The 24406-nt window shown below is 35.2% G+C and overlaps 2 protein-coding genes across 3 annotated transcripts; both read left to right on the top strand.

The window, feature by feature from the left end:
* Positions 1–826: 826 nt before the first annotated feature.
* On the top strand, positions 827–20324 carry LOC145572564 (putative UDP-N-acetylglucosamine--peptide N-acetylglucosaminyltransferase SPINDLY). Of its 2 annotated transcripts, none has more exons than XM_081631530.1 (18): positions 827–1089; positions 1487–1916; positions 5272–5433; positions 5516–5691; positions 6099–6174; positions 8017–8145; positions 8902–9021; positions 9137–9205; positions 9282–9363; positions 10093–10187; positions 10893–10957; positions 12221–12419; positions 12593–12787; positions 13139–13233; positions 13360–13495; positions 13605–13822; positions 18424–18551; positions 19351–20324. In XM_081631530.1, coding segments are annotated over exons 1-18 (2772 nt in total). In that variant the 5' UTR covers positions 827–1087; the 3' UTR covers positions 19746–20324. The 2 variants fall into 2 exon arrangements, with proteins under 2 accessions (XP_081487656.1, XP_081487657.1); XM_081631531.1 differs by having other exon boundaries at positions 828–1089; positions 1480–1916.
* A 1161-nt stretch (positions 20325–21485) lies between these two features.
* Positions 21486–23475, top strand: LOC145572563 (cytochrome P450 CYP72A219-like). Its single transcript, XM_081631529.1, has 5 exons — positions 21486–21759; positions 21855–22072; positions 22191–22435; positions 22524–22911; positions 23050–23475. Exons 1-5 carry the CDS (start codon positions 21486–21488, stop codon positions 23473–23475), a joined length of 1551 nt encoding a protein of 516 aa, XP_081487655.1.
* The last annotated feature ends 931 nt before the right edge of the window (positions 23476–24406 follow it).

The raw sequence follows: 24406 nt of genomic DNA, 5'->3' as shown, positions 1-24406 counted from the left end.
AAGAGAGAGTGGGACTTGATTTTTTGTAACGGAAAGAAAGATGTGTTATAATAATGGTGAAACCTTTTTCTAAAAAGGAAGTATAAGAACTAATTTGGGACAATTGTAAGTGAAAACCGTAAAACCTAATATAGGACAAAGGTACTTTTTGGAAACAATATACCGAGACAATTTCCTTGCCGCTAGTGAAAATTCGTGATCAAACTATGAGCTCGTTAATTAAGACTACGATCATTAGGAGTATAACTTATAAAATCATATAAAATAAAACAAATGAAAACTTTGGTTTACCTTTTCCTTTCATTCCAAAGTTCTTCAATCTTTGGGAGGAAAGGAAATTACAAGAACAAAGAGCACCTAAAAACTAGACATATTTACACGGAGTACTCCATACTAATCATGTGTGTAATGAAAATCAACAAAGGGAGTGTGCCACATCTTAGGAACGTTAGTAATTGTGCAAATGAAATACTATCCAGTGATCAAAACATGCCAGGATGAACAACATTTTCAGAGATGACATTAAACCAAAATTAGAGGTTTGTAAGCGTAGAAATTTAAAAATGAATTGATATGACTAGACGTATCCAACCTAACTCGAAAATGACCTAATTCAGGATAATTTTGCATGACTTAAGCCCGGTTAGGATTGACCGTCTCTAACTCTACATTACATTTCAAATTAACGCCTCTATGTCAAAACATGATTATCTCCAACCCGCTCACAATAAATCGACACTTAAGTTTAAGTGGGTTTGGGTCAAGAGCCATTCCCATCAACATGTCATCGCACAATTTACACGCTTCTTTGCCGTTTGCGAAGCCTTTTCTTCCCCAACTGACATTTATTGCCATTTCCCCCTTCCAAAATAGTCCCTTCTCTGTTACTTTTCCAGTTTCTGGGAGTGTTCTTTGAACAAGAGAGAGGAAACAGAGAGGTGGGACCCAATATTTTCCCATCAATTTCTCTCCTATTTTTACCATCCCTTTCTCCTTCTCTCTCATCATCAATAATACGGAGTAGTTACACTTGGTTGGGTTGCTTCGAATGTGGTTTTCAAATCCCTAATTTCCCCTTTTCTTCCTCATGTAAGTCTTTCTTTCAATTCTATTTAGCAGTGATTGTTTCCTAATTTGTATTCATTTTTTTTGATAATTTAAACGGGAAAAATAACCCCTTTTGATGTTTTTGTTTTTGCCATTGATGGGTTTTGAGGTTTTATTACTATTTTGACACATTTTAGCTGTTTTGTGATTCAGTATGTTACGAAAGTAGGGTTTTTGTGTTTTGTGAAGTGATTTTGGTTAATGGGTTTATAGTGTTTTTTCTCAATTCTGTGGATTTTTGTGAAATGTAGCTGATTCTGAAGTATTTATTCTAGTTAAGGATTATTTAGTTAATTGTATGGGTTTGATTGATTGTATATACATAATGCAGCAAAATCGTTTCGAATAATTGACGTTGTTAGTTCTTTCCAGAAATCAGGATTATTTGTATGGCTTGGATGGAAAAGCTGGTTGATAACAGTCCTGAGAAGCAATCACCACCATGTGAGAATGGTTTTCTGAAAACTTCTTGTCCAACAACGGAAAACGGGTCGGGGTCTCCGATTTGTAATGGTAGTTTGAAAAAGGAACTTGATGTGAAGGATAGTCTCTCTTATGCAAACATTCTTCGTACCCGAAATAAATTCGCCGAGGCTTTAGCAATATATGAAGGAATATTGCTAGACAAGGACAAGGAGAATGTCGAAGCTTTTATAGGAAAAGGGATATGCTTGCAAATGCAAAACCAGGGGAGGCTTGCTTTTGAGAGTTTCTCCGAAGCAATAAGACTTGATCCTAACAATGCTTGCGCCCTTACGCATTGTGGTATTTTGTACAAGGATGATGGTCGATTGGTAGATGCTGCTGAGGTATGCTTCTTATGTTGCTTCACTCTGAACAGCTGAGCTGTATTATAGCTATGAATCTATGATATAGTACTATAGTAGGGTGGATCATGCTCATGTATCGGGTGGCTTGTTGGTTGTATAGCAATGATATAACTGTGTGTAGCATAGCATATAATACAAGGTGTAGGATCAGATAAATGCATCATTGATTATTTATGAATGAGGGAGCATAATCGGTTTAGTCTTCTTTATTTTGGCTACTTTAGAAGTCTTTATAAACATGAACTGGCCAAACTATGTAAATTAGGTACTCTGAAATGCTAAGAGGACCTCAAAAAAGTAAGGGACTTGAAGTTATGGGATAGCGAATTGTTGAGCATTGACGTGGAGAATAAGATGTCGGCTCCTGCCTCCTAGACAATGGAGATCAATACAATAATGCTTTCCAATCTTTAGTGATGTTGCATAAACCAACAATATGAATTTTTAAGCTTTCTGAGCCCATAGACCAACCATAAATGATTCTACTCTTCACGAGTTCTTTTGGAATCAGAACACATCTATCCTTGTATACCTTTTGCATTTTGCCTGACCTAATGAACTATGAAAAATAAATTGAGACATTCTCCTGCATTCCTTTTTTTATTTCATGGGTGACATCCTGCACTCCTCTTTCTCACGGGTGACATAAATTAGTTTCTTTTCTACCTATCTCTTTGTTATCTATCCAAAGAAATGGTTCCTCCTGTATATATTTTTTTGTGTGTTTTTGGACTCCTGAGACCCTGGCTATGTCAAGGGATTATTTGTTGTATTAGAATCTGCTTTTATAAACATTTGTTATCCATATGTTTAATATGTTAATTGCTACTAAAGTTTTGACCATTGTCTGGTAGATTGTAGATATTGGGTGAATGGCAATTGACAAAAATCAGCATTTGCATGTTGTTTAGTTGCTACAGGCTAGAAGAATTGGAATTCATATGAGTATTATACTTGGATATGAATGCCCTACTTACAAATGCATGTTATTTTTGGCATTTACTAAATGAAGTTGTATTCAAATGAAAAGCAAGCAATCACAAGTGAATTCTCTTTTGGAGGATATTGAAATTTCATTATGAGAACCTGACATTTTAAATTGTCCAACGGAGTGGGCGAAATAGCACGAGAAGGATGTAATATGGTTTAAACCTTACTGTTTACATTTCTACTCCATATTACTTGCTAGAATGGGGAAACATTAGTGGTTGATCGTTATGTTCTAGTTAGTCCCAATGTCTATTGGCTGCGAGATTTTCGAACCATTAGAATAGAGTCTTTTCTATGTTGATATTGCAAAACACTTGGAATAAAACACTAGGAGAGGTCCTACCTAAAGCATCTATGTGAAGGATGCCAAGGACCTAGATGCTACAGGATAGTGATTGTTTGATTGTTTGTTGACTCCTATTTTCATCCCTTCTCTTTATTAGGAGGGGGAATTTCGTGGTGATGCTACTTGGAATTTTAGGAACTTAGGAACCCCTTTGTGGTAGGGTTTTACTAGTAGTTGTGATTGTTTAGTTAGTTGAGGACTACTTTTGTTGTTTCTCAATTTGACACTTCATTCATCTCTTACTAGGTTTATCTCTTTTTTGTTTCTATTTTATTTTCCATAAGGATCTTTTTTGCAATTGCAAGGATTGATAGAAGCAACCAATTTAGAGAATAGAATCTGAGGAGACTAGTAGTAAATCTGGCTCGTTTTGTTATATTTTCATGTTGTGACACTGATTTTTTATTTAAATCCAATGATGCTTACCATATAGTAATTATTTTCATTGTCTAATATTTTTACCACGTAACTAGAGTATGCACTATTTCAATGCTGGCATATTCTATTTGGCATATGACCTTTTGTCCAAAATTTATCTTGATAAATTTATTCTAGCATTACTTTTTGCTAGATTCTAATTGTAAGCATTAATAGATCATTTTAGTGTTGTAAGACTTGTATGAGCTGTAACAATAATTTAGAAAGATTTTATACATATACCTGGCTATATGACACTCAGTCTTATCTCTTTCATTTTGGAGCTATGATACTTGTGGAGTCCAGTTAACTGATGAGTAGTGGTGACTTTAGGAAATTGTGACAACAAACATGCAGAATTAAAATTTTCTTCTCATCAATTAATCCAGAATTCTTTGTATTTTTAAAATTGATTCAGTTGGACTATTATGGATGAAATATACATTTGTAGTGTGAATTAGTGAATCCACTGGTTGCACTAACAAGAATATCACTCCTAGATTATGCTTCTCTGCAGGTATCTACAGTTCCACATTACTAGATCTCTTGCTTACTAGGAATGATTCTTGGGTGCCTTAAATTTCTCTCTCTTATTTTCAAAATGTTTTTGAATTGAGACAAATTGTTTTATAAGCCCTAAAATGTACTTTGTATTATCATTATCAAATCTGAGTCTTACATGTAGCTTCAAATTTAGCTGCATCACTTCTATTTTTCGGAAATGTCATATACATTGCAACCAATCAATTTTAATTAATTTTGAAGCTGTATAACTGTCGCAATGCCCCTTCAATGAATCTACTTACCAAACTTTATTTTCATAATTAATTGTGATCTTAATCTTCTTGCACCTTTTCCTTTTTTCTCTCTTTTATATTTTATATTAAAAAAATTGTGCCACTTCACTTGGTTTCAACTTCAAAGAAATAGAGGAAGTTTATTCTTTAAAAGGCATGGTAAATTATTGTTATAGAGGTTGTAGCCTGTGAAAGGTTAAACACTGTGGAGGGTGGAACTTAGACAGCTGTACTATGTTTAAGTCTTTTAACATTAAAAAATTTGTTGAGCTTTGGTTTGCCGCCTCGGTCAATCTCGTTTAAGCTTACAATCTTTATGGGGCTGTGCTGGTACACAATGTATGGAGTCATCTTTAGTGCATAATCTCCTCTGTCACCATCTTTTCTGGATGTAGCATTTCCATATTGGTTCAACTTGGCCAAAGTTGTATACTTTTTTTTTTGGATAGTAGTGTAGTACTGCTGCATATTCTTATAAACCTAGTTAAAGGTTTTTCCATTCAACTACCACTACTAAAATATCAGTTGAATAAGTCATTCTCGTTTGCATTGTGTCACAAGATGATGTGGGTGGGAAGTCTACCCTTTCTAATACCTAAAGTAGGGGGGGGGGGGATAATATATCCTCATTATATGGTACATTCTTATGTGTTGCATTAACTGAATATAGTAAACAATGAAATGTGAAAAACAAGTGCATTTTGTTGCGATTGTCGTAAAGTAGATCTGGGTCTTATCTTTGCTCTAATTTGTCGTTGAGATGTTTATTTTGTGCTTTTTACAGTCTTATCAAAAGGCTCTGAGAGCTGATCCAACATATAAGCCAGCGGCAGAATGCTTAGCAATTGTTCTGACTGATATTGGGACCAGCTTAAAGCTTGCTGGAAATACTCAAGAAGGGATTCAGAAATACTATGAAGCTCTTAAAATAGATCCACATTATGCTGTAAGGGTACCTTATTTATTTTTTAAAGCATATGCAATTTTCAAATGATACCGGTTTAAGCATTTATATGCTATATATGCAGCCAGCATACTATAACCTTGGTGTTGTCTATTCCGAAATGATGCAATATGACACTGCCCTCACATGTTATGAAAAGGCAGCACTAGAAAGGCCTATGTATGCTGAAGCGTTCTGCAACATGGGTGTCATATACAAGAACCGAGGGGATCTAGAGTCTGCTATTACATGTTATGAGAGGTAGCCTTCCTCTGAGTCTATGTGCTTGGCTGTCTTTGTGTTTTATCTTCACTTTTTAACTTGCGAGAAGACATGCATTTACAAGGATTCTTTCCTCTACAAGTTTTAGTGATTTAAGAAGTTATACAGAAGTAGGATCTCTGCAGTAGTTGATCTTCGGTAAGGTCTGCTTATAATAGATGATCTAGGTTAAGGTTGCATGCAATTGAGCTTCCCAAGGGCAGGATAATTACTAATGGTGATAGGAAATAAACTTTGAGTTGCACTTAAATGTTGTTAGGTTTTTACTACGATAATGTTTCAAAATTGTATTTCTGATCATATTTTCGCAACTGTGTAAATGTTTTAACTGTACCTAATGTAATCTATATATAATTTGATTTGTTGTACTACTTTGTTTGACTCAGGTGTTTAGCAGTGTCTCCAAATTTCGAGATTGCTAAGAATAATATGGCAATAGCACTGACCGATTTGGGAACAAAGGTATGTTGTGGTTCATCATTTAGCTTATGTTTTATAGTAATTGTTTTTGATCATTGTTTCTTATGTTATATAGTGATTTATCTTGAAGCTTTTATTTCTTGTAGTTATTGACATTTGAGCTCTCTAGTGTTAAATTACATTATTGTTGTTACATAAGGTGCTCTAAGCTTAAATTGAAAGTGATCTTTACTGTATTCCTGGTCCTGGATTAGATCTTCACATTCTACTCCTTTTGTCCCAAAGATTATATCCCTTCTCTTCAGTCTACTATGTTATCATCCCCTTTAAGCTTTCCTTAAGTTTGAGCATTCTGGAAAGAATTCAGTATGATGTAGTTTTATTTCTCTTGTAAATACCTTGCAGCTAACAGGAAAACTTCGCCCTATATATATATATATATATATATATATATATATATATATATATATATATATATAGATTTAGGGTCAAATGAGAAGGGTCTTATAATGAGAAGGATGAGAAGTGATCTAGTGCGTACAAATAAAATGATCTAATGGCTCATATTGTATGTTTCATTAATGGCATATCTGTAAATAACATAAAATTTTCTTTTCTCCAATTCCCTTCTCTTTCCCTTGTTCCTTTCCCTCTCCTTCTTCCATATTCATCAATCTTCCCTTTTTATTTCTCTCCACAGAAGATCTAAAAAATAAATTCCCCCAATTTTTCTCTCGATTTCTCATACGTGATCCTCTCTTTTCCCCATCATTTCTCCCTCTCTCCTCCATGATCATCTCATTTCAACACCTTTGTTCAAACAAAAAAAAAAAAAAAAAAAAAAAATCATCCATGGCTTCAATTTGTGAGTCGTGGACAGTAAGTTAGAATATAAGACAATGAAGCAAAGAGTAAAATTTAATTGTGCAAAATTTTTAAGCTATATGTGCATTATTCATGTAAAAAATGTGCATATTTTAAATGTTATGTGCATAATTGTTAACAAATGTGCAGATCGAGCTTTTTACATAAGGATGCATATTTTAATTGCGTACTAGATTTGTAGCTCATAACCACAATTACTTCTTCATCTCTGGAATTAGAAATTAGAACTTCAACAAAATAAGTTTTAATGGAGGAGAGATAAAGAGTTTTGCGGTGAAGAGGGAAAATGAAAGTAAAAATGAATGTGCATTATTTTTTAATTAAATGTGCATAAATTATGTACTAAATGTGCATGTTACAAAATTCCTTCTCATCTTTCTCATTGGATCCCAACCCTATATATATATATATATATATATATATATATATATATATATATATATATATATATATATATATATTGTAAAAACGTGTTTGTGTTGTGCATTTTTGAGAGAGGCTGGTGAACCTTGGAGGCAGTTGAAATATGAAATATGAACTTTGGTTTCCTTATCGGACCTATTTTAAGAAATAGCTTACCTGTTTATGCTTTTAAGCCTTTTTGAGGATTTTGTAGAGCTGGATCAAGTGTTAGCTTATGAGGATCACTGTTGTTGACTTTGTTGATAATATGCTCCACAATTGCTTGAGGGCATAAGTTTTTTCTGTCCTCGTCTTTCAAATCTAATTTCTTATTACTTGTCATAAAAGGTAGAAGGATATTGATGCTGTCTGTTACCTCTTCCTCACAGCTCTCTTGTTCAGCTGTAGGTCTGTAGCTGACCTTCAGTTTAAAAATTATTGATGCATCTTCACTAATCTGTTTTTTTGGTTATTATTTGTATATACTTGATTCCATGAATATCTGAAAACCTATTCATTGTTCCCTTTTCTCTGCATTGTATTTTTATTTATTTTTTATTTTTATCTAATTAAGTTCCTCAAAACATTCACTTTCAGGTTAAACTAGAGGGTGACATTGAACAAGGTGTAGCATACTATAAAAAGGCTCTGTTCTACAATTGGCATTATGCTGATGCTATGTACAACCTTGGCGTTGCATATGGTGAAATGCTGAAGTTTGACAATGTAAGTTACATTCTGTGTGTGTGTGTGAAATTGTTATTCCATCTTAAAATGTACTTTATCTTGATAAAACTAGTTCTAACCCTATTTGGTGCACAAGCTTTTGTTTTGTTCTTAAAGTGACTTTTTTTTTTTTATAATTTATTTATTTATAAAAACTTTGTAATATGACCATGCAGAAAAACATTGAAGATAGTAATAAAGTTGTAATCTGTTATTTCTTCAAAAAAAAAGGTTATAAGCTGTTATAATATTAGAAATTATTAATATCCCCTATATTCCAATTTGTGCTTAGATATCATAGTGAATCATTCAATGGGGAAAGAGAATGAATTGGGAAATGATGATATAGTGTGAAATTAGAACATGAAGGGGCATTAGGGTCATTTGAGTTGAAGGGAAAGGATTTGGAAGAGGGTGGGGCTTGAAATTGAAACTGGAAACCTCGTGGTAAAAAGGGAAAACAATGAGGAGACACGTGGCATTCTATTTCTTTTCAATTTTCCTGTCATTAAATAGTACTCTCTCCGATTCTATTTGTTCTTCCCATTTGGAATCTTGTTGCGAGACAAAAAAAAGGTCAAGGTGAACAATAAAAAGTATAGGAGACATTAATATAGAAGTGGTGTAGCTTTGGAAGGCAAGTAGTTGCTTCTAAGAGTGCTAACAGTATTTGGAGGAGTAGCTCTCCCTCTAGAGAGATTTTGTTGTCAATGTAGTCTCCTGATTTTGAGGAAACTTATTCTCTTTTTGTTGCAGGCAATTGTTTTCTATGAACTTGCTTTTCATTTCAATCCTCAATGTGCTGAAGCATGCAATAACTTGGGGGTTATCTACAAAGATCGTGAAAATCTTGATAAGGCAGTTGAGTGCTATCAGGTAGCTCCAATATAAAGTGCATCATTTGAAATGGTTTTGTGTTTTGTTATTGGCATAGTGCCAATGATCAATTCCTCAATACAATAAAACATCTTTCTTTTCTACTGCATTTCAGATGGCTCTGTCAATTAAACCAAACTTCTCCCAGTCTCTGAATAATCTTGGTGTTGTTTATACAGTTCAGGTATATATTATGTTTAATTCATATTAAATATTTTACCATATAAATACTTGGTATTGAGTCTTTCCTCTTAATGCAGGGTAAAATGGATGCTGCTGCTAGCATGATTGAAAAAGCCATCATAGCAAATCCCACTTATGCTGAAGCGTATAATAATTTAGGTATGTACTGTTAAATAGTTGTGCATTCACATTCCATTTTAGATCTCTCAAATTTGTGGCTAATATTGCTGTACCTAAATTTAATGACAAACAGGTAAATTTGATTATTATACATTAGACCCTGCTGAAATGTTACTGAGAGTGCTTAGGAGTTATGCTGTTTGTTAGTACATTACCAAAAAGAGGGTTGATACAGTTTTTCGGGTTTTAATGATTCTTTTACCTTTCAAAGTAAGGGAAAACATAGATTACAAGTTCTCTTTAATTTTGATTAGGTTGGATTTTGATGGTACCTTCAAAAGATTCCATTATAGAAAGCTAAAAGTGGGTAAAGAAAACATGGTGCTTTGTTCTAACTCCATTCCTTCGTATGTGTCTTGTAAGATTGTGCCTGATAGACCTTAAAGTTATAAAATCAGTATTCAAAACTAACTAGCAATATTCCATTGGGACTTTAAAGTAGCAATTCAGTTAATATTGCATCAGTATTGTAAAACTGGTAATTGATTTGGATTAGAGAAATTGCTTTAGTGGGCAGTTATCGATTTTTATTAATTTTATGTTATTTTGTATGTGTGTGTGTTGGGGGGGGGGGGGTGTTATCGTTTTCATTTTAGGTATTCTGGCATTTATTTTTCTGTCACTAGATTATTAGTAGATACTCTTTTTTTTTTTTTTTTTTTTTTTTTTCCCGGAACGTTACATATTCTTCTGCATTGGTACTTTTAGGAGTTCTATACAGAGATGCTGGTGAGATTTCTCGTGCTATTGAAGCTTATGAGCAATGTCTGAAGATAGATCCTGATTCGCGCAATGCAGGCCAGGTATCTTTCTTCCAGTTGTCTGAAAATGTAATTCGACAGTTAAATGCTTGGGTGGGAGCTATATAATGTAGCTCCTGGTGGGGAAGAACTAGGTTCAATTCTTCTGTCCAATAGTCTAGTTGTGTATTAATGACGTCATGCATCTACAATCTGCACATATGTTTGTATATAAGATGCCAGGATTAGGTATAGGCTTTAATTTGTAATTGCATATTATCCCAACTGCTAAACATGGGACTATGGGAGAATAACACAGAGGATATTTCTATCGAGAGAAGGCATTTTACTTTTTTCCAATTGTAAAAATTCAGGATGGCACAGGTACCCGTCTTAAGGTTGTAAGATGTGGTCCCTGGTTCTTAATTTGAAGCTGTTGAGTCTATTTCAGTGAACTATGTACAACTGTGGGGGCTTACGGTGTATTTTTATGTTTTGTGGACATGCTATATCAGTCAGTTTTTCAGCTAATTGTAGTTGTGCTAGAAAATCCAGGGCTCTTGTTTCATGTCTTCTACTGCCTTGTCTTCCATTTAGTTTGAACTTGTTTGCTATTTTGAAAGGATGAGATTCCTAGAACTCATCCCGGAGAAAAGATCAAAGAGGAAGGAATTTCTTAAGAGTGTTATGAGGCATCTTATGAGCCGTCTTCTGTTTCATGACTTTAGTAATCAATATTATCTTAAATGTAATCTGATTTTCTTACAGAATCGTTTACTTGCTATGAACTACATCAATGAAGGAGATGATGACAAGCTATACGAGGCTCATAGGTCTGTGCTGATTCTAAGTATTCTTAGCTTTTTTTTTTGAATTAGTTGTGTTTGATACTCAAGCATCATCGCCTCAATACATATTTCTTCAATATAATAGAACTGTTATTATGAAAGATCAAATTCAACTCTCCTCGCCTCCTTAACAACAAATAGGTCGAACTCTTGTGTGTGTTTGTGTGGGACAAGACGCTCTTTACGTATGTGACACATAATTTTTTTAATTTCGTTATTAGAAACCTTTTATCTATGTCTTGGAATTATCACTGTACTATTTTGAATACAAAATCTTCTTATGTCTTACAAGGATTAGTTTATGATCAGTCATAGCATATTTTGGAATTAAGTACCTTTTATTTTTGTATTACTTCTACCTCCATCTGGCAATTATAGTCACACACATTGTATTGTATGATTACAAATAGTAGTCACCTTTTTGAAAAGTAGTAATAATAGGGATTTCTGAAATGGCTGTTTAGAAAGAATGATGGGAAATGCAGGACACGATGTAACTATTGTGAAGCCTTCCCCCCCTAAATCCTGTTACAAAGGATTAAAGGGTTATTTGAGGAAGTTGTCCCACATATTAGGTATTGGGAACAGGGACACTGACAATTATTTCCAATTGAAGGGAATTTTTCCCAAGATATTGTGGCTGGAGTAACTCTATCTTCTAGCTAAAAGTAATCTGCTTAGACTTCCAATATATCACTTCTTACCTATCTGTGGTGTAATGGTAAATTGGTAATTATAACTATCCTCTATGGTCAATGTAAAGCACATCAAATTAAGTACTATAACTAACTGATATAAAGGATACTTAGTTTTAAAGATATTTTCCTTCTGATTGTGAAGAGGTCAAGGGCAAAGTTGGAGATCCTTGAAATTGAAATCTGACAACCGTCCAAGATTTGAATTAAACACATGCCTCTAAAATCTTAAAATACACGAGTTAGTGAGCACTTGACTCAGCTGCTCAGCATCTGTGTGGGACCACGTGGTGTAGTAAACAGCACTTCAGGCTCATTTATGAGGTTTTCACTGGCATGCCTTTTTTTTTTTTTTTTTTTTTTTTTTTTAATTCAGTTTGGGGGGTGCTTTATTTCAGTTGGCTTTTTAACCCCCCCTCTGGAATTCTCCTTGTTTCAACGGATTTTTTTCACTTAAAGGGAAAGGTACTAGGGTAGGGAAGTATCATATGCCAGAATAAGTAAGCTTTTGCTTTCAGTTCTGCTTCATCTGAATTGAGCTATGCTTCTGCAGAGACTGGGGTCGGCGGTTCACGAGGCTGTATCCACAGTATACATCATGGGATAATCCAAAGGAACCTGAGAGACCTCTTGTTGTTGGTTATGTTTCCCCTGATTTTTTCACCCACTCCGTATCGTACTTTATTGAAGCACCACTAGCACACCATGACTACTCGAGCTACAAAGTGATTGTTTACTCAGCAGTTGTGAAGGTATGTTTTCATGTTGTTGTTTACTTAAAAAAAAAATTCTTTGGCTTCTTGTAATGCTCTGTTTTATTTGCAAGGACATCTTGAATTAGTGGTGAAGCATTTTCCCTGGACAAATTCTGATAATTGTTTCCATTGATGTTTTGCCTGATTTCTTTGCTCATGTGTTTCTGCAGGCAGATGCCAAAACTTTGAGATTTCGAGAGAAAGTCGTTAAAAAGGGTGGAGTCTGGAGAGATATATATGGCATAGATGAGAAAAAGGTTGCTCAAATGGTCAGAGAAGACAAGGTTGATATTTTTGTAGAACTGACTGGGCATACAGCGAATAATAAATTGGGAACAATGGCTTGCCGACCTGCTCCGCTGCAGGTAAGCTTGAGAGAAACATGCTCTAAATGCGCCCCATGATGGTTTTTGATTTTCTTATGTTATATGAGGACTTATTATTATGACCTTCTGAAGCTTTTTTCTAATCAATTGATGACTTTATTATTGTTGGAGATAATAAATGAACTAAATTACATGTTCTTAATGGTTTGCGTTAAATAATGTTTATTATTAAAGAACTTTGGGCTGGGGGATAGAAGGATCCTATTATGGTAGGTAACTGCTATATGTTTGGGGGTTTATTATATAGGCGAAAATTACAGTGTCATAACCTACATAAATGTTAACAGTGATTTTCATCTTCAATTGTTTCATTTTCCATCTGGGTTACAGGTGACTTGGATTGGCTACCCAAATACCACTGGCTTACCTACTATTGACTACAGAATTACTGATGCACTAGCTGATCCCCCTGAAACAAAACAGAAGTATGTCTGGCTTAACACTTGCTTTTCTCTGGATGTATTTGTGCTGTATTGTACATGTTACCTTTTTCCTTTGGTAGTGGCAAAGCCTGCTACTAAGAACTGTACTTACTAACCTGTCGATGACAGGCATGTTGAGGATTTAGTTCGATTACCAGATTCGTTTCTATGTTACACACCTTCTCCAGAAGCTGGCACTGTTTCTGCGGCTCCAGCACTAAGTAATGGCTTCGTCACTTTTGGTAGCTTTAACAATTTAGCGAAGGTATGTTTTTCTTATCCTTGGAAATGAGTGCGTTCCTGTCTATTTGAACTTGTCAGCCATGTATCTTGAAATACATCATTAGTAATGCTTCTCTCTGCCTACTTTTCAGATTACACCTAAAGTTTTGCAAGTTTGGGCTAGAATTTTGTGTGATGTACCAAACTCACGTTTAGTGGTGAAATGTAAACCCTTTTGTTGCGACAGTATAAGACATAAATTTCTTTCCACTTTAGAGCAGTTGGGAGTGGATCCTGTACGTGTTGATTTATTACCCTTGATTCTTCTAAACCATGATCACCTGCAAGCATATGCTCTCATGGACATAAGGTAAGGGCCCAGATTTTCTTGCATATGTTTTACATGATGAAGCGTGTCCATGTTTTACCCCATCTTCCAACCTCTGCATAATGTTTTCTATATCATTGATGTGCAGTGTATATATTTAATCCTCTAGTTATCAGAAACAACTTGTTCTTTTTTTCTCTACATGATATGTGCGTCACTGGTATTGATTAGGGAGTTATGCTATCTGTTGTGTTTGTGGTATTCAAGCTATTATTATGCTTCCTTTCCTTTTTTTCATGTGATGCTGAGCTTATTCACCTGGGGGGGGGGGGGGTAAACTGCGATTCTTGTACATTCTCGTGGACCATTGGGACAGTACAGACTTTGAGTAATGCTGCTACTTCTAGACAATACATCTGCACAGTAATGACATTGACAGTATGTTTGATAGTACGGTGATGGTCCTACTAGAGATAGATTCCAACTATATATGGTTAAGATAATTATATTAGCATGTCCATCAGCTTATGACTGCCTGTTCACACTAGGTTAAATTGCTATGAGAGGCATTGAAAATATTTCAGTTTCTTAATCAACCTAATGTGGATGCTTCCATCCCCTACCCTATAGACTTTTTTTTTCTCTCCTTCATGCTTGGTTTTTTTTTTCTTCAAGCACTTGGGTGAACGTGAAATAATTCATAAATACAAGAAAATATAAGTACACTGTACACATGTAAACAAAGGGTCAATAGTAGGGGTGAGCGTAGCAGGGTACCCTGTAAAAATATCGGTACCCGGAACCGGAACCTGTTGCAACAGGTTCCTAAAAATAGGAACTGGAACCGGAACCTGTTGCAACAGGTTCCTAAGAATTGGGAACCGGAACCGGAACCTGAACCTGCAGGTTCCGGTTCCTAAACAGGGTACCCTGTTTTTCAAAGTAAGCTTAATAGTTACTTGATAATTGTGACAATTCTATATTTTTAAAAATGGATGTTCACAATAAAAACTTACAACTTTAGTAAACTGCTTCAAATATAACAAACCAACACTACTTGTCTAGAATATTCAATACCATATAGGTTTCGGTTTCATGTATCCTATAGGGAACATGGACTAACAGGGTACCCTACAGGTTCTAGGTCCAAAATTTTATTACCCGGAACCGGAACCTGTTGCAACAGGTTCCTAATTTTATTACCCGGAACCGGAACCTGTTCAACAGGTTCCGGGTTTGGAACCTGCGGTTCCGAACAGGTTCCGGTTCTACATGAGGGTACCCTAAATTTTTGCTCACCCCTAGTCAATAGTACTCTAAAAGCAATCACACTAGATGTTAGTCAAACCTAATCCCCATATATTGTCATCATAAAGAGTAAAAATTTTATTACACCAAAAATAAAGGTGTAAAATTACAACTCTTTTACAAAAGCTATCACTCTTTCAGTTTTAAGTTTTATTCCCAGAAATTGTGCTGTCTCTCCAATACAATTGCTTAGGAATGGCCGAATGGTGAAATGGTCATGCCTCCTAAAAGTGGCATTTTGGACCTGCAAATGCGAGATTGATACTGCTCTTGCCTTTGCTTTATTCTCCGGTTTCACTTCTTTAGGAGCTTTTGGGCTCAGGGTCTTACTTTAAGAAATATGTCAACAACTCTATCTAATTCCCATTATCACAAAAAATGAGTTCCACAAAAGAGGAAGCTATATCACAAATTTACAATGGAAGAACAGATGAGTGCAATGTTCCCACTATTTGAATTTTGAGCAAAGACTGGAACATCAGGAGATAAGCCCTTGTTATGCCTTCGATTTTGCAGATTGTTGTTAGTGTTGAGCCTTTTTCTGATCATGTTGTCCTATTGATGTCTTAATTTCTTCGGGACCTTGGTTTTACAAATTTAGTTGAAAGGTTGAAGAAAGGAAGAGTGATGTTTGTCATATGCTTATTATAAGTTACATGGGGAATTTGTCAAAATTGTGAAAAAAATATTGACAGAGTAATCTTATTTGGGGAGCCTGAGATAGCACTATAGATTCCACTATGTGACATCATTTTTTTTTTTGGTAATCAAATATTAGAGTTTAAGAGTTTTATGTAAGTGGAGAGATGATTTAGATGAGGGTGAAATTATAGATGCAGGATAACTCTTAAAGTCTAGATCTTATTCCTATAATGGAGTCCATGGACTTTATACTGTACCAACTACCAAGTTTAGCTGTTAAGGAATAAAAAAGGTGTCTGAGAGGCATGTGTGCCTGTTGCCATTCCTATGGAGACAGTTTTTTTTTTTTCCTTCCCCCCAAACGTGCTTTAAATAATCAGGCATCAAAGTGTTGTTATTTCCCAGATCTAGGAAACATCCTTGGGTATCAAATTCTAAGACCTATCTTACCTTTTATTTTTTTATTTTATTTTATTTTATTTTTTTTTTGGGTGTTCCATCCGGTTCACCCTTACCTTCTTTAGAATTATGAATTTTATTTCACCCAACTAGATAGCTTTCTCATCTTGATTTAATAATATAACACATAACATATAGAAGACTTTTAGCAACATTGCATGATCCTTAAACCCTTAATAGAGAAGAGACAAGTGTTATAGAGAAACTTTCAACAAATAGGACTGCATGAGAGTTATGTACTCTCTGTGCCTTTATGAAGAATAGTAAACTACGTCATTCTCATCTGGTTGGCTTCTTAGAAACTCGTTTCAACTCAGAGTTCCAAAAAGAGGTTCTCACATGGTTTCTCTTATGGGACTCCAAGATAATAACTTAGAAAATATTTGGGTCATACAATTAGCAGGGGAAGCAACTGAACCAGCAGAGCAGGGTCTTGATCTGTTGTGCAAACAAGGTTGCTAAGTGATGGTTTCTCTTAATTAATCTCGAGCCTAAGAACCACTTTAAACATCTGAAGAATAGCAAGAACTTTTTTAGATTTGTGGAGATCTGCAAACTGCAAAGTGGGAATGAGAGATACAGAACCTACCACTTTGACCCTAAAGTGCTCAAGGTTACTCAACCTCTTGCTTGTAGATTTGAAGGATCATTACCTATATAAACCAAGGAAAGAGGAAGATGGAACTGCTTCAACCCCTTTTTGCTCCATTGAATATAGACAGAAACTGAGGCTTGAATCTACTCCCCCTCTCATGCCTAAAACCTTTGCACACATCACCTTATCCTGGAAATTTTGCCTGTACCCTGTCATACGCTTGCTCAAGGCCCACTTCAACAACATTATTTTCCTGGTCATTTCATTGAACACCATCAAATCATCAATCACCTCCTCAGTCACGAGAGCCTCATCTAGAATTTATCAACCTCTATAATCATGCTGAGCTTGTGAGGTAAAAAAAAAAACCAACTCTGTTTGCAAGGATTTTTTTTTTAAGTGAGCAGGCTAATCTGCTTAAAATCTCTCACCTCCAAAAGATCATTCCTCTGGAACAAGGATGCAAATGTACTCATAAGTCATAACAGTCATAATCAGCTCCATTGCTCCTGAAACAGACAAAAGTATTTTCAGATATCATCTCATCAACATACTGAATCAATTATGCTCACTCTCAAACTTCTAGCATAACGGAAACTCTTCTCACCACCCCCTTCTTCTACCTCTTCCCCCTTGTACAACCAAACTTATATAACTCCAACTCTTCATTTCACTTTAAGCACTCATGTTAGGTATTTGACACTTGGACATTGATGGCACTTAGTAACTTCATTTGAGACAATAATTTTGCAAAATTTTCAGCAGATGATCGTGTCTAATACTGGACACATACTCGTATATGGCTCTTCTAGCCTAGTTTGAGTAACATAGACCACAACAACCCTTTTGCCTTTTTCATTTTGATTAGATTTGGGCAATCCTGATTGATTTTTATCTCATTTCTGAAATCTGAGGTAAAAGCTTGGTTCCTTGAAGTTGATTTCAGACCACGGAGGTATGAACTTAGGGCATGCCTTCGCCAGCCATTATTGTCATCAAATTCGCTCATGCCCTCTCCCTGTGAACATATAATGAACGCATACGATATGTTGAACTGAATTGGACCAGGCACCCTGAGTTTCCAGTTATGTTTACTTAGTTTAACGGATTTGAGCAGTATATCCCACATGTAGCGATAGTGGAACTAAACTATGTTCTAGCCTTCTAGGTACCTCTGGACCAAAGTGAAATGAATGAAAAATGGAGTTTTTTGTTTATGTTTTAAAATTGGTCATACAGTTATACTCAATGTTCCCCATACTGTATTCATTTAATCAAATTCTGATTCCTTTTGGCAACTTTCTTTGCAAATTGAGTGTATCCTGTTATTTCCTTTTGGCAATTCAATGTTCATTGTTTGATCTCTCTTGTTCACCTATATTGAAGCACTGCAAACATAATTAGATTTTTATCTGATTTGTTTTATGCTGAATGCATTATTTGCTTGTCAAGTTTGTTACCCAAACGTTTTCAGTTGAATTGCATTGATTCTCTCTCTCACATGCTGTGCTAATCATTAGCATTTTAAAGCTTTTCTTATAATTGTTCTTTATATCTTTATAATATGTGGCTTTACGCTCTTTTTTCCTTTGTGGTACATGTAATTTATCTAATACTTGATACTCTTGTCTTTATGTAGCTTGGACACTTTTCCATATGCTGGAACAACCACGACATGTGAGTCACTCTACATGGGAGTTCCTTGTGTTACCATGGCTGGCAGTGTGCATGCTCATAATGTTGGCGTTAGTCTCCTTAGTAAAGTTGGTAAGAAATTACATCCTGTACTCCATATTCCAAAATTTACTGCAGGTTAATTTACTGCATTTCATCATTTTCATAATTATTACAGCAATTCCAAAATTTTATTCTAATACTGAAGTGGTAATTGATACCTCTACACTTACATTGGCTTTGGGCAAGCTGCAGCCAGCAAATTGTTATATACCTATTTATGCTTATCTGAGTCATCTCTATTGGTTCTGTTGTTGTTTCAGTATCAAATTCTTGATCACAGGTGTTGGTTTATTTTATTTATTTTAAGGTATAGAAGTTCCAATTTAACTTCACACGTGTATATTGCTGTTATTGCTTCTAAGCAAGTGCTTCAGCTATTGGTGTTTGACAGATGAAGCTACACTTTATGGGAAGTGCTTAGAGCCTTTTTTTTTTTTTTTTTTGGGTTAAAGTGCTTAGAGCTGTTCAAGCTATACTTCAATTGCTCGTTTGAGTTGTTTGGTTGACCATAGTGAGGATGGGGGAAATGGAACATCCTTAAGAATAGGAAATTCCCACAACAATCACATCAAAAGTGCCCTTTCCCTCCCTGCACACATAAGTCACTCTTCCTACATGTATACCTAGGAAGTAAACGTTTTGCAGTGTCAGCAAAGAATGTCAAGGCCATTTCCGAGAAAGTGTTCAGGGGAATATACATAACATTCCAAAATGTTGCACTTTCTACTAAAGTATAATTTTTATATAGAAAAGGAACCTCTTTGTGGACATAGGTAAAGTTATCTTTTGGTGTTTAAAATTAAAACTGTTTGCCTCCTTTTTTATGCAGGGTTAGGTAATCTGGTTGCCAAGACTGAAGATCAGTATGTTCAGCTGGCAATTCAGTTGGCTTCAGATGTGACAGCCCTCTCGAATTTAAGGATGACTTTGCGGGATCTTATGGTCAAGTCACCAGTCTGTGACGGAGCGAATTTCACTCTTGGTTTAGAGGAGGTATATCGAAACATTTGGCGCAGGTACTGCAAAGGCGATGCTCCATCTTTGAAACGGTTGGAAATGCTACAGCAGCAGCAGGAAACTGTTTCTCAAGAGGCTAGTGTTGTGCCATTGAAAGTCATAACCTCAAAAGATGATTCTCCTCTCAAAACAAATGTTTTCAACCCAGTCCCCCCACCACCCGTATTGAGTCTTGCTACCTCCGAAGAAAATGGAGCTGTTAGTTGAACAATGGCATAGTTAGGAATTTTGAATATCTTCTCTTCCCCTGGATGGGGCAATGATAAGTCATACAACGGCAAAAGGATCATAGCATCATGGACTGTTGGAGATAAGTGATGCGATCTGGGCTGCACCCTGTAATCCTGTATCAGGGTTTTACTTGGGTTGTGAGGATGATTTATGTGGTATGGCTGAAGTCCTAGTATTACGTCAACCCACAGGTAGTTGACAGATAGTTAATAGGTCCGGTTCTGATTATTCGTTCACCCTTCTGGCTTATTGTGTGTCTTGGGGGTGCATCAAGAAATATCCATACCCTGTTACTAGAATTGTATTAGTGTATTATTGATTTGTCGGTCAACTGGTGATTAGGTTTTTGGAGGATAGTCAGAGTGGTTTTTATGTAAGCAAATGTTACAGAATGTATAGGCATTAAATGAATAGATCAGTGTAGTGCTTGCTTATTGAGATTTTACTCTTGGATATCCACTTAAAACGTTGGATACCTCTTGGCTTGATATAGATCTGTATGAAACATTCTTAACGTGTGATTTATTCATCTGCATCTTCAAGCTGCTCAGCTGCAACCTTAACTTTCTTGATCTCAATGTTTTTTTCCCTTTATTTCGGGTAATAGACTAATTGATGCAGCATTTACAAACTGTTGCTAATACTGGAACTGTCAAATATTACGTATACATTATACAGAGCATTTATCGTGAAACCTAAACTTTGTTACCACTTAATCAAGAATGTCAAACACATGGTAAGTACCTTGTGTTATTCATGGTCTTGTACTCTTATTCATTATAGCATAAAACAATTGACGGTTTTTATTTTTATATTTTTTGACAACCTATTTACAGCTAATAATATTTACAAATATTCCATGAATTTTAAGGACTTCTACTCTTTTATGACCTTAATTAGACAGGTATTTAAGGTAAAGGAACCTCATCTAAGGGAGGGGGGAAATAAGTAAAATTCCTTAAATGAGCCCCATTGCTTACACCATATGAAAAATGAGGTAGAGAGCGACACCACTACTCCATCACCTCAACCTCGATATATAATATGCTGCCTATTTCCCGTCAGTCAGTTGACCAGCATTTATATAATTCGACAAATTAATATATTTGCTGCTCATGTCATCATGTACTCCATACTACTTGGCCATTGACCAAGCAACAAAAATGCCCCTTTGTGGAATTAGTTGCAATTTGTTCAAACCTATCATAATCAAAGATATTATACAATATACTTTATTTTGTACATTAATCTACTCGTAGTATAGATCCTGTTTAGATAATTTAAATAAAATCTAAATCTATTTTGCAATCAAATTGTGATTTTTGTGACTTATGTTGTAAGTCCATTTAGAATAATCTTAAATTCATCACTCAACTTAATTTTACGTTCCAAATCTTTGTTTAGATATATTGAGCTCATGCATATATTTCTTGATGATTTGATAAAACAATATCTGATAATTGACAGAGCAATAACAATAAATCAAATCTTATGTTCTCATTTTGTACTTCATTCAATATTGGACTAAATTTTAGCAGGATCTTGTATTGTGTTTACAAATATTGTTCAATCCTATTACATATTTTTTATTTTGTTATAAAAAGGGATATAAACTTCTCTTCCTAAGCAGAATCACAAAAAACAGCAATCAAACTTTCAATACTGTTAATCTTTCTCTACTTTTATTACTTCATTTAAGAGCTCTTTGAGTTGAAGATGAGTCCTATAATAGCCTTGTTAGCAACTTCCTTTGCTTTGCTGCTTGTTTCAATATCATGGAGGGTACTAAATTGGCTTTGGTTAAGGCCAAGGCAGCTGGAAAAGCAACTAAGGAAGCAAGGCTTTTCTGGTAACCCTTATCGCCTGTTGTATGGAGACATGAAGGAGAGTTCCAAGATGACAAAGGAGGCATTTTCAAGTCCAATCGGAATCTCTGATGACATTGTGCCTCGTGTTCAGCCCTTCACTCATCAGATTGTTAAGAACTTTGGTATTGCTTTTAAGTACTAACAGTTGGTGTCATGACTGTTGCTTAACTGTCACAAAATTTCTGACTGTTGGATTCTGATACCGATAATTTTGCAGGTAAGAACTCTTTTGTATGGTTTGGGCCTGTACCATGCATAAATATCATGGAACCTCAGATGATAAAAGAAGTAATGACGAAATATGAAGACTTTCAGAAGCCAAATGCAAATCCTCTTGCCAAAATGATTGTCAAAGGGATTGTTGCATTAGAGGGTCAGAAATGGGCTAAACACCGAAAAATAGTTAACCCTGCATTTCATTTGGAGAAGCTCAAGGTTTATTTTACTTTCTTATCTTTCTCTTATAACTAACTGAAATATACAAGATATATTTTTTACTTTTCTCATTCGAATTATACTGAATTTTTCCTGCTTGTTCTTAAATTTGATGAAGGCCCTTCAAGGAGAATTCTATGTAAGCTGTAATGAAATGATCAGCAATTGGGAAGAAATGGTGTCATCTACCGGATCATGTGAGCTAGATGTGTGGCCTCACCTTGATGACTTGTCCGGTGATGTTATCTCTAGGGCGGCATTTGGTAGCAGCTATAAGGAGGGAAAGAAGATATTCACACTACAAAAAGAGCAGATCGCAATTGCTATGAAAGTACTGCAGCAGGTTTACATTCCTGGACTGAGGTATGTGTACAAACTTTTGGTTATTATGTGCATTTTTTGAGTTATAAATAAATTAGGGAAATGTTCATTTTCATGCCCTTCTTTTTAGGTTTTTACCGACTAAGACGAATAAGAGGATGAAGGAAATCAATAATGAAATGCGAGTTTTGATGAACAATATCATCACTAAAAGAGAGAATCAAATGGAGATGGGGGAGGCTTGCAACGATGACTTGCTTGGAATTTTGTTGGACTCTAGTTCAAAGGCAGTTCAAGAACATGGAAACAAGAAGAATGTTGGGCTAACAATTGATGAGGTAGTTGAAGAGTGCAAGGATTTTTACCTAGCAGGGAGGGATACAACTTCTTGCTTGCTGGTGTGGATGATGGTTATGTTAGGCAAGCATGTAGACTGGCAAGCTCGCGCTAAGGAGGAGGTTTTACGCGTTTTTGGGCAGAACGAACCAGATTTCAACAGCTTGAACAACTTGAAAGTTGTAAGTACTAATATTCAGATGATAGCTTTTCTGATTAGTCTCTAGATTTGTACAGAAGTCTGTTAGCATGCAGCATACTGATCTAACTCTTATTTGCTTCTATTTCATCCTAACTCTAGAGTGATTACTTTGATACAGATGACAATGATAATAAATGAGGTCCTAAGGTTATACCCGCCTGTGATTCTGATGTATCGTATGATTCACAAACCAACCAAAGTCGGGGACAATTTGCTGCCACCAGGAGTACAAATCTGTGTACCGACAATGCTTGTACATACTGATCCTGAACTTTGGGGTGAGGATGCCACTAAATTAAACCCTGAGAGATTTTCCGAAGGTGTAGCTAAGGTAACCAACGGCCAAGTTTTTTACATCCCCTTTAGTGGGGGTCCAAGGGTATGTGTTGGGCAGAACTTTGCCCTACTTGAAGTGAAGATGGCTTTTGCAATGATCTTACAACGTTACTCATTTGAGCTGTCACCATCTTATTCTCATTCGCCGTTCCTTCTTACCAGTCTTCAACCTCAACATGGCGTCCCTATGATATTACGGAAAATATAGAATCATGTGTAGACTCTGTGCTTTCACATTATAGTCATATACAAATTACAACTATGTAATTCAACAGTGCAAACGTGTGTTTTTTTTTTCCAGATGTTTGATCACTTTCAGATTGTTTGCAAAAAATATAATTTTCACTATTGTATCAAATAATATATGATTGAAATGCTGAATGATATTCTTGTATGATAGAATGGTTTGATGCAAAAATATGATTGAAACTGCCCATCTAGCTTGATTTGACATCTGCAGAATATAACACACAGCAACACTTAAATATATTTGCTTGAAGTTCATTTGCGCTCAATACCTATTACTTCTAGATCAAAATCATGAAGTAAAATATATATTTATCAAAAATACCACACTACTCATTTTTAAGTATCAGGAACTCCAAATACATTGAGTCAACACATCTCATCATTTAGAATTTTAGACTCACAAACAACAAAATATAACAACCATCAAGACATAATGGACTTGGGTTCTCAAGTTTCTTTCAAAAGTTTATCAAAAATCACTACCAAAACCAAAGAACAATTTAATTGAAAAACACTATTAAAACAAATACTTTGCATCTAGTTTTTTATTCCACAATATCCCTAATATATAGCAACCAGGTATCCTCCTATATATATCAACATCCAGAATAAAGTATCTCTCATGTTTCCTTAAGAGCGGTCAGGTTTATCTTCGCCGCCGTAGGAGAGTTCCAAAACCAACGACGAGAATGATCAAATAACAGAATATCAGTCATGGCAACGGGAGTAATAATAATAAACTCGTACAAATAATATGACACATTTATATTACATAAAACAAATTATTATTGTTATTATTGTTATTATTATTATTCTTTTTATTATTATTATTATTCTATTATTACTATTATTATTATTATTATTATTATTATTATTATTATTATTAGTAT

Source organism: Chenopodium album, chromosome 12, assembly GCF_948465745.1.
Source record: "Chenopodium album chromosome 12, dcCheAlbu1.1, whole genome shotgun sequence".
Lineage (NCBI taxonomy): Eukaryota > Viridiplantae > Streptophyta > Magnoliopsida > Caryophyllales > Amaranthaceae > Chenopodium > Chenopodium album.
The sequence above is the reverse complement of the archived record's forward strand: the minus strand, read 5'-3'. Positions and strand labels throughout refer to the sequence as shown.

Coding starts and splice junctions, on each gene's coding strand:
- LOC145572564 (XM_081631530.1), top strand. Junction 12,788..13,138: donor GCCGACCTGCTCCGCTGCAG/GTAAGCTTGAGA, acceptor TCTGGGTTACAG/GTGACTTGGATTGGCTACCC. Junction 13,234..13,359: donor CCCCCTGAAACAAAACAGAA/GTATGTCTGGCT, acceptor TGTCGATGACAG/GCATGTTGAGGATTTAGTTC.
- LOC145572563 (XM_081631529.1), top strand. CDS start 21,486: ATGAGTCCTATAATAGCCTTGTTAGCAACTTCCTTTGCTTTGCTGCTT. Junction 21,760..21,854: donor TCAGATTGTTAAGAACTTTG/GTATTGCTTTTA, acceptor ATAATTTTGCAG/GTAAGAACTCTTTTGTATGG. Junction 22,436..22,523: donor GTTTACATTCCTGGACTGAG/GTATGTGTACAA, acceptor CCTTCTTTTTAG/GTTTTTACCGACTAAGACGA.